The sequence below is a fragment of the Camelus ferus genome, chromosome 25 (genome assembly GCF_009834535.1).
Source record: "Camelus ferus isolate YT-003-E chromosome 25, BCGSAC_Cfer_1.0, whole genome shotgun sequence".
Lineage (NCBI taxonomy): Eukaryota > Metazoa > Chordata > Mammalia > Artiodactyla > Camelidae > Camelus > Camelus ferus.
Window position 1 is genome coordinate 28,156,696 of NC_045720.1, and position 10,049 is coordinate 28,166,744.

At 36.5% G+C, this 10,049-nt stretch overlaps 1 protein-coding gene across 1 annotated transcript in view; it reads right to left on the minus strand.

The window, feature by feature from the left end:
• Positions 1–10,047, minus strand: part of DCAF13 (DDB1 and CUL4 associated factor 13) — a 29,598-nt gene extending 19,551 nt beyond the window's left edge. Inside the window, exons 1-3 of the mRNA XM_006194799.3 lie at positions 9,887–10,047; positions 4,555–4,754; positions 3,844–3,951 (exon numbers count right to left, since the gene is read on the minus strand). Coding sequence (XP_006194861.2) covers positions 3,844–3,951; positions 4,555–4,754; positions 9,887–9,956 — 378 coding nt within the window. The 5' untranslated portion in view covers positions 9,957–10,047. The remainder of the gene's footprint in view (positions 1–3,843; positions 3,952–4,554; positions 4,755–9,886) is intronic.
• Positions 10,048–10,049: the final 2 nt, after the last annotated feature.

The following is a 10,049-nucleotide window of genomic DNA, read 5'->3' on the forward strand; positions in this document are numbered from 1 at the left end:
GAGGAGAGTGGGTGAGGGAATGAGAAATAGGTGAGGGAGATTAAGAGGTACAAACCTCCAGCTGCAAAATAAATGAGTCATGGGTATGAAATGTACACTGTGGGGAATACAGTCAATAATTATGTAATATCTTTGTATGGTGACATGTCTTAACTAGATTTATTGTGGTGGCTATTTTGAAATGCATAGAAATATGGAGTCACTATGCTGTGCAACAGGAATTAACATGGTGCTGTAGGTCAATTATAGCTCAAAAACAAACTCATAGAAAAAGAGTTCAAATTTGTGGTTACCAGAAGCAGGGGTTTGGGGGAGGGAGAACTGGGTGAAGGCAGCAAAAAGGTACAAAGATGAATAAGTACTAGGGATATAACGTACATGATAAATATAATTAACATTGCTGTATGTTACACATGAAAGTTGTTAGAAAAGTAAATCCTAAGAGTTCTCATCGCAAGGAAAAAATTTTTTTTCTATTTCTTTTGTACCTATACAAGATGATGGATGCTCACTAAACTTATTGTGGTAATTATATCATGATATATGTAAGGCAAGTCACCATGCTGTACACCTTAAACTTATATAGTGCTGGAAGGAAAAAGATTTACTAGGTAAAATAAGGTGCAAAACAAAATGTATAATATAACCTGGTCTGGTGTTAAAAACATAAAATAATCATATAGTGTTGCTGAACAACTGTATATATACCAAACTGCTAGCTTTAATTGAAAGCAGAATTTCAGGGTGCATTAATTTTCTGTTTTTACATCTCTGTATTATATACAAATATACACCTACTTTTAAAATAAAAATATTAACAAGGATATATATTCATCCATGGGATGAGTGTGAATTTAGCTTCTTTCTTACAGCAAATTTAAAAAGGGGATACCCTTCCTGCAAAATAATTCACAATACTCATGATATCAGAATAGGTAAGGGATTGGGAGAGAAGTTTAGGTGCTACAGTCAGACAAGAATTTCTTTTGTGGAGGATACTAATAAATGGAACATTTATTAACAATATCCTTATAATAGAAAGTACTTTAATAGGGCTATATCTTATTAACAACTCTGAATCTTAGCTACTGGCATCATACCAAACCTCAATTCTGGAAAATCAATTCTACTGGGAGCCAGGAAGATGTGATCTAGGTACTGAAGTCTCAGCTGATCTTTGACCCAATGCAATATTTCAGCATTTATGGAAGACAAGATGAACTGTCATTGAACATGACTTCCCTGAAGGCTGTTTATTTCAATCAAGCTTCTGATAAACTATGTCTTCAAGCTCAAGACTAAACTTAGGAAGTTCAGTAAATGACTAAGCTACTCTAAACAGTCTATTGAATGCAACCCTTAGCAGACCATCAATTCTGAGAAATTTTACAGTTTTGTAGAAAAGAGGAGCCAAACTAGAATATGAGCCTGGCTAGAACATCTCATCCCTAGGCTGAGTAAGGTGGAGAAGGACCTGCCAGTACCACAAATTGGGTTACTGCAGATACTATGAAATCTATGTAATAAAAGTTTTATCTTTTGCAACGTTGTATATTAAACATTTTTTGAAATATTAAGTGCTGAAATTATGCCAAGTAGTTTCCACAAGTGTCTCATCTCTAACCAAGCAAGCATTACTTAAAAATATCTGAAGGGAGAAATGAATAGTAAATTTGAAACATTTTCAGCCTTTATTCATTTCAGCATTAAAAAAAAAAAAAAGACCCAAAACAGTTAATCCTCTGGCTAGGATACTTAACTAATCAATATAATCAGAAGAATAACCAGCTGGAAGAAGTTTAGATGCAGTCTGCTCCAACTTCCCACCCACTTTCTTCTACAATACACAGCATACAGGGTCATGAAGCTTGTCTGCACCCCTCTAGCAAAAAACAATGGAATACCTCACAAAGTAGTCTCTCTTGGCTTTTGACAGCAAGTTAAGTTTTTCTCTGCATCGAAACCAAATCTTTTAACATTAACACCTACTCCTCATGTATCAATATGGAACAACAAGTAAGTCCATTTTCTCTTTCACAGGACAACCTTTCAAATATTTAAAGGCAGCTATCAGATTTCCCAGAAGTCATCTCTTCCCTTTATTATTCCCTTGCAATCTGGCTTTTGCACCCAGCATGCTACTCAATTTGTTCTTTAAAAAAAAAAAAAAAAACCACTGAATAAAGAATAAGGAAGATTTACATGGTTGGTTAGTGTGCATGTGTACACAAATGTTGTATATATAGGTTAAAACATTTGAAAAGATATACACCAAACCGCTAACAGTGTTAGAACTGAAAGAGAATTAAAGGACTTTAACTTCCCATTTTTCACAGGTCTGCATTCCTAGAATATTTTGCTGTCTTCATTTTCATCATCCTTTGTTCATACAACCACCTATCCTTTCCTCCTGGGTCATTAAGCTCATTCACAGGCTATTCTAATTCTCTAGCTGCTCCCTGAGTTTCCCACTTGATAGATGGGCATTTCCCAAGGCTGTTTCCTGACATCTGTATATTTCTACATTCTCTCCTCCCCTCCACCCCTACGATGCCACACCGGCTTCAATCATTACTTCTGTACTGATGATGCCAAGTTTAGCTCTGCCTTCCCTTGTGAGCTCCAGATCTGCATCTGTAAAGGTCTGGTAGGCATCTACACTTGAACACTCCGTTGGCAGTCCAGCTCATCACACTGTATCCTTCCCATTTCCACTCTCCCTCTGCTAAACCTGCTGATAATCCTGACTTCCCGATTTCTGTAATAGAAACCGCCATCTTCCCAGGTACTCCTCAGCTGCCAAGCCTGTCAAATCTCTAAAATGTTTCTTAGCCTAACAACTACTTTCAGCTGTTTTCAGTCCTCAGCACTGACTCTTCTTATTGCTTATACAGATTATTAACAGCCTCCAAACTGATCACTTAGTGCTGTCAAATTTATCATCTCAAAGCACAGCTTAGGTTCTGTCAATCCCCTATTAAAAAACTTTCGATGAACTTGAACAGATATTTCTGTTCACCAATGTTCATAGTAGCTTTAGTCACAAAAGCCAAAAGGTAGAAACAACCCAAACGTCCACTGATGGATGAATAGATCAATAAAATGTTGTATATACATACAGTAGAATGTTATTCAACCTTAAAAAGGAAATTCTGACACATGCTACAACATGGTTGAGCCTTGAGAATATAATGCTAAGTGAAATAAACCAGACACAAAAGGGCAAATATTATGATCCCACTTATATGAGGTACCTAAAATAGTCAAACACAGAGACAGAAGCAGGACAGTGATTACCACTGGGTGGGGGCAGGGGTATAGGGATGAGAGAAGAGTAGAGTTTCAGTTTGGGAAGATGAAAAAGCTCTGGAGATGGACAGCGGTGATGGCTGCACACTGATGTGAATGTACTTAATGCCACTAAAATGTACACTTAAAAATGGTGAGAATGGTAAATTTTATGTTATGCATATTTTACCACACATATACCCACAAATCCTTCAATGATTTACTATTAACAACAAACGAATTACAAATTACTCATTCCTAGCACTGAAAATCCTCCAGATTAAACCAAACTACCTTTCTAGCCTCATCTTGTTTTAATGCCACTTCTCAGTTAGTGCAATAATACGTTAAGTAATTATGTATAAAGAAATTACAAAGTACGGGAAAGGTTGGATTACGTAAAGAAAACTAGTACTTTCATAGGCTTTAATAAGTTCAGCTGCATTGTGAAACACCAAATGGCCTTGGACCAAATAAATCAACTCAGAAAATATTCAACTGGATTGGCCTTATACATGTTGAAAAGAGTTAATGACTCAATCGTATCATACTTACAGTAAAAAAGGAAGTCCCACAAAAGCGAGTGCATATTCCTCGTACAAAACCTTCATGCGCTTGTATCGTACGAATACATTTTCGTTTAGTCAAGTTCCAAATTCTAACCTATGATGAAGCATATCAGGAAATTTCGGTGAACTATAAACAGAAAATGTTCAGGCACAGGAGTATTACATTCCACGAAAAATAAATTCAACACTGAAAAGGCTACAAATCATTCCACTGGACGGCTAAAAATAAAATCCTCTAAATTAAAATAGTGCAATGCATATGGATACATGTATCAACAAGCAGAAACTTCAAACTATTAAATACTATTGATTCTAGTTTAAAGTGTTTCAAAGCTTTCTTTGTCAGAGTGGGAAATAAGTAATTTTTAAAAAATTTTAAGAAGTAAATTAAGTAGTAAATCGTTAATAACATACTCTGTGGGGAAAAACTCATAAATTATCTTTATTGTAAATGTGCCTTGTTACTCACTGTCAAATTGAGCCTTAAGCTATTACATTTTTAATATCTTAGGTTTGGATAAGAACTACTGAAGTTTCCAATTCAGATAGAATTTAGTCTTGAAATTAAAAGAAAACAGCACATAGAAAAATGAAATCAAACCAATTAAAACCCACAGTAACTCAAAACTAAAGGAAGAACATTTGTAATATTTAACTATTTTTAGTTTAAAATATCAATGTTTAGAGTGACACTTGCCTCTCCATCACAAGCCCCAGAAAGGACAGTAGCCAGGCTCTTCGGATGCTTTGCCAAGCAATTGACTCCATCTCGGTGACCATCCAGGGAAGCAAGGAATGGCTTTGCAAATACCCGTTCCAGTTTGGTAGCATTTAAAGCTCTCACGTATTCTCGTGGGACCTCAAAAGGGTGTAAGGTAGGATCATAGTTCCTTGGAACTGAAATAAGAATGACTCCTCTTAATAAAATAATTCACACTTAATATCTCCTATGGTCTTCCTCAGCTAATCATTCAATTTGTTACTCAGTAGGCCTTGATTAGGGACACTGGTCTACATCTAGCACTGTGAAGAATACACAAGCTGAAGACCCTTTGCCCAGAAACCTTTCCAAAATTATCAGAAAGTCATGGAATGCATACACCCTGCAAAATAATTAAGCACTATACACACACACACAACTTTTCCTTTTTTTTATGTCCTACTACACTCTTCAACTGAGCTGTAAGATTTCGTGGGCAGGACTCCCCCCATGTTCTTCATTGTACTCTTTATGTCCAGCACAGGGCCTGGCACAAAACAAGTGCATGATAAATATTTGCCCTATTGAACTCTAAGCTCCTTATTGGGCAGAGAACGCTATTAATCTTCAGTGCTAATTATTGTACTGCTCAGCATACAATGTTGCGATTGTGATTTTAGTTACTATTTACTGAGCACTTTCCATTTTACAACTTAAAAAAAACAGTTTACTATGTACCAGGAACTGCTCCAAACACTTTACATTAACTCATTTAATCTCCATAACACCCTATGGCTTAAGTTCTATTACTATCTTCCACTTTACAGATGGGGAAACCGAGGCACAGTGGCACACTGTGCATATGAAATGATGGGGCTATGAAGGAAACCAAGGCATTCTGGCTCCAGAATCCATTTTCTTGTCTATGATGTTATGCCGCCAAACATGTGGTCTCAGTTAATAGTCATGCTTAGGAAATAATTCTAAACCCACGTGTCTTAAAAAACCCTTTAATTTCAAAAAGTAAATGTATCTCCTTTTTCTGACTCCACTAATGGTATTTCACCCAAAATTCAATGAAGTTCAAATGATGGCCATTTTTATGTATTCCATTTTCCACATTCCTCAATAACCAAACTAAAAGTCCTACTTATATTCTCTCTGAAGTATTTCTTATTTATTCTTCCCTTTCTTTTCCTACCTCCAGTAACTTAGTTTGGGCCCTTATTACTATATACTTAGGCTCAGGGATCATAACATCCTTACTCTATTTGGTGCAGTTTACACTATAATGAGATTTATCATCCTAAAGCACAGCTTTTTACATGTTATTCCCACGCTCAAAAACTTTCAAAGGCTCCCTATAGTGGTAGTCTTCAAGCTCTTTTGATTGTATGTCCCATTAGTAGCAGAGTTTTAGAGAAAGTCTCCCCGCCTTCAACATACATATTTACTTAATGAAAGCAAATGATTAAAGATGCTGGGTTTTTTTTTTTTTTAATTTCCATTTAACACTACGATAGAGTGATTCAAAGGCTTTAACATCAGTTTTTTTCAAAGTTTGGTTTTAGTGGCTACCCAGTTGAAAATGATTAGGCAGAACTCCCTTTTGTATGGTACCATGTTATCAGAGACCATAGGATCCAGAACCAACTCTTTGCTCTGCCCAGTTTTTTGGTAACATGTGACTTCAGTAATTTGTGAACCTGTCAAAGAGAAGACTGGTTCAGTAAAGATGGTGCAGTACAGACTGCCTGTACTTCACAAAGACAAGCAGTTTCAAAAAGAAGATGTCCATAGTTGGCTACGTTTAATTAGTTAAGTTTAACTTTCAGTCCCAACCACCAGTTTTGTAAAGGTTACTTCTTAAGTATGTCTAGAAAATTTCCATTTACTCTGATGTCAATAGCTGTTCCTACAACTAAGGCAGTTTAATAATTTTAACAGTCAAAAAAATTCAACAAAGTAGATCATTCTTTGTCAATTTTCTTGTGCAAGCAAAAATAAATTTTTACAGGTGACAGATACTGTCGTCATTTTCAGCGTGAAATCCTTTAAATGATGGAAACATTTCCAAACATAGCATTTTCAAAATGATCTCTCCATTGCATGAGATTTTTTGAAAAGCAATCACTTTCTCACTCAACAAAATGGACCTTTAAGTAGCAGGTTGTATGTTTATTTTTAATAAATAAATAAAAACTCCTACTTCATATGCATAGCCATAGAAAAGCTCTGCAAATTAAAAAAAAACGTTTAATCCATCATTATGTTCCACAACTCTTCTATGAGGTTTCCATAATATAACCAAAAAACCTCTGTAGGAGAAAAATATTTTCATGGTCCTCCCCATCACTTTACAAGTAATTATTAAGATTCTATTATTTAAAATAATATAATCTCCCAATAAATATAAATGGTAATACGCCACAATATTCTGAGTGCAGAAGCAAGCAAACTTTTGTCAACCCGCCGGTCTCTCCCTGGGATCCTTGAAGTACCACATACAGCATGTGACTATTCAACATTAGCTGAAATGAGGATGTCCGGGTCAGTGCAAGTATTATGTAAATAAAGATTAATTTCTTTTCTTATATAAGAAACAGAAACTGAAGTCTTTTTTTCCATCCCAAAACGGGTAGCCCAGTATATCCATTTTAGTTAGAGACCAGTGGACCAATGGAATGAACTGCAAGCTCCTCTCTAGTCTTCCACATTCTGATTCCAACCCACCTCGTTGGCTTCAAGTGCTTACCAAAACTCAGCTCCAGACAAACTGGTTTATTCATTGTCACCTAAAGCTGTCTCACACTTTCCTACTCTTGGTTCTTTGCAGAAGCCATTTCTTCCACCAAGAATGTACTCCAACTTTCACACTAATCTTTCTAAACCCTACACATCCTTTAAAAATATTCAGCTAAAATCTCCTATCTTCTATAAAGTTTTCAAATCACCATGATCATGCCCACCTCTAAATTCATACATTCAGCCAACAATAAACATTCAATAAATATATCTATGGAACACCTACCACATGCTACAAGCACTGAGGATACCATAGCTAATAAACTCATGACATGTATTTATGTAAGTTATTCTCATTTATCTGTAGGTTAACCAGCTTTAGCAGTATTACCAAAGTAGTTTTAAAAATACAGATTCCCTGATGCCCACCTGACGACAATGAGTCAGAATACTCAAATAATTATCTGAAAACTGTACAAAATTTACAAGGAAAGATGATAAGAATAAAGAAAGAGAAACATCTTCCTTATTTTAGGTTTCACAGAGCTCCAATTCCTCTATTTTCCATTTTGCTATCCATTAACACTTCCATCCAGAAAGTATAAAGAAACAGAAAAACGTTATAGAAAATAAGCCCCTTAATAAGAATATCAGGTTACTAATAACCTCCTAACCTTGAGATTCTATCACCAGCCAGTCACTCAGTCCTTCATTCAGACACTACTAAAGCAATGGCTAGGTGCCACATGCCGTCCAAACACAGGAGATAGAGAAACGAGTACGATTTGGCCACTTTCTGCAAGCTCAATCTGAAGGCAAAGACTGATAGTCACAATAATGAGACAATGTAATAAACACCCCGATATTCGACATTTGTACAAAAATATGTGACAGAAGCATAGAAAGAGGGTGCTTAAATGTCTACCAGTGACTGGATAAAGATGTGGTATATATACACAATGGAAAATTACGCAGCCATAAAAACGAATGAAATAATGCCAGTAGCAGCAACAAGGACAGACCTAAAGATTATTATATTAAGTGAAGTAAGACAAAGAAAGACAAATATGATTTCACTTTTATGTGGAATCTAAAAAAAAAAAAGATGATACAAATCTTATCTACAAACCAAAAATAGACTCACAGACATAGACAACAAACTATGGTTACCAGAGGGGAAAGGGCAGGGGAGGGATAAATTATGAGTTTGGGATTAACAGATACACATTACTATATATGAAACAGATAAACAACAAGGACCTACTGTATAGGACAGGGAACTATATTCAATTTCTTTTAATAACATAGTGGAAAAGAATCTGAAAAAATATATATGTATGTATGTATATTTATAACTGAATTGCTTTGCTGTACACCTGAAACTAACACTGTAAATCAACTACAATTCAATAAAAAACAAAATTTAAAAAAAATGTGTACCAGACCAGGACGGGGAGGGGGAGGACTGGGAGGAGGATCTGCAGTGGATAAGTTTGGAAAGACTATTGTTTAGAGAAAACTTCCCAGAGAAAGGATAGAAACTTGGTAAGAGTGTTTGCCACAGGACGCCTGAAATAGAATGTCTGAAATGTACTCAGATTAACAAGAGTAAATGTAAGCTACTTTTGGGAAAAGTAGTCACTGGTGAAACTAGAGAGGAAAATAGAACCAAGTTCAAGGGATCAGGTCAAATCCAAGTGGTATATCCTGATTTGCATTTTAAAAACATTGCTGTTTGGTTACTTACCCTGTAAACATCTTGTGAACAGAGACCACATATTTACTTTATAGCACTGCTCATATATATATACTGATAACCTCTACTACTCAGTCATAGTGAAATATTGGTCCACCCTCACCTTCTATGGCTCATCCCTTACTCAAACTCCGAAGACATGGGCCTTCTCTTACGCCTTAAGTTTATTCCTGTCTTAAAACTTTTGCACCTGCTATTCTCTTTACTTAGAATAGTATGTTCACACGTGGTTGGCTCCTTGTCATTTAGATATTATGAGCTATAATTCATAAGTAGTCAGCATGTTCATGGGGGAACAGACCAGCACAGATAAATAAAGCTCATCTATTTCACTTTAGCCATTCCCCATCAAACTTCTCCACAAGAGTTTTAAAGAGAAAAGTGATGGCTTTATTCCACCTTTGTCTCTTACTACAACCAGAAGCATGTAATTTTAAGCAGTAAAGCGGCGAAAACTCAGAGCAGCAGGAAACGTTTAAAGAAGTCTGCTTAAATGTTAAATCCTTCCGTACACAAATGTGGCTCATTCAAGTTTCACTTTACTCCACCAGGAACCTGAGAACAGAGAGCCGCAGCTGGAAGAGGGGAGACGGAAACATTTCCCAACATAACTAACTTTCCCACTTACCACTAGAGAAAGTTATTAAGAAAAGGACTTGAAGACAAGTTTTCTGCTGCCCAGTACCAAAGCGTTTTATCTGCATAAAGTAACTAGGAGAAAGGCAACAGGAAAAGAACGAAATTGGAACGCCAGTCTCCCACCAGCTTTACTCGGTGGAAGCCAAAGCCAGACCCAAGGCTGGCGGACTCCCTACTAACTTGTCTCACCTCTCTGTAAGTCCAATTTGGTTTCACGGACGTAGTTGTCCGGGTTCCGGCTTAGCATCTTCACCTTCATCTTGCCGCTAGCCTTCCCCGACTCCACGAGCCTTTCCTTCCAGGTACTGGTTACCGCGGCCTCCTCCGCTTCCGCTTCTTCCAGACTACTTCC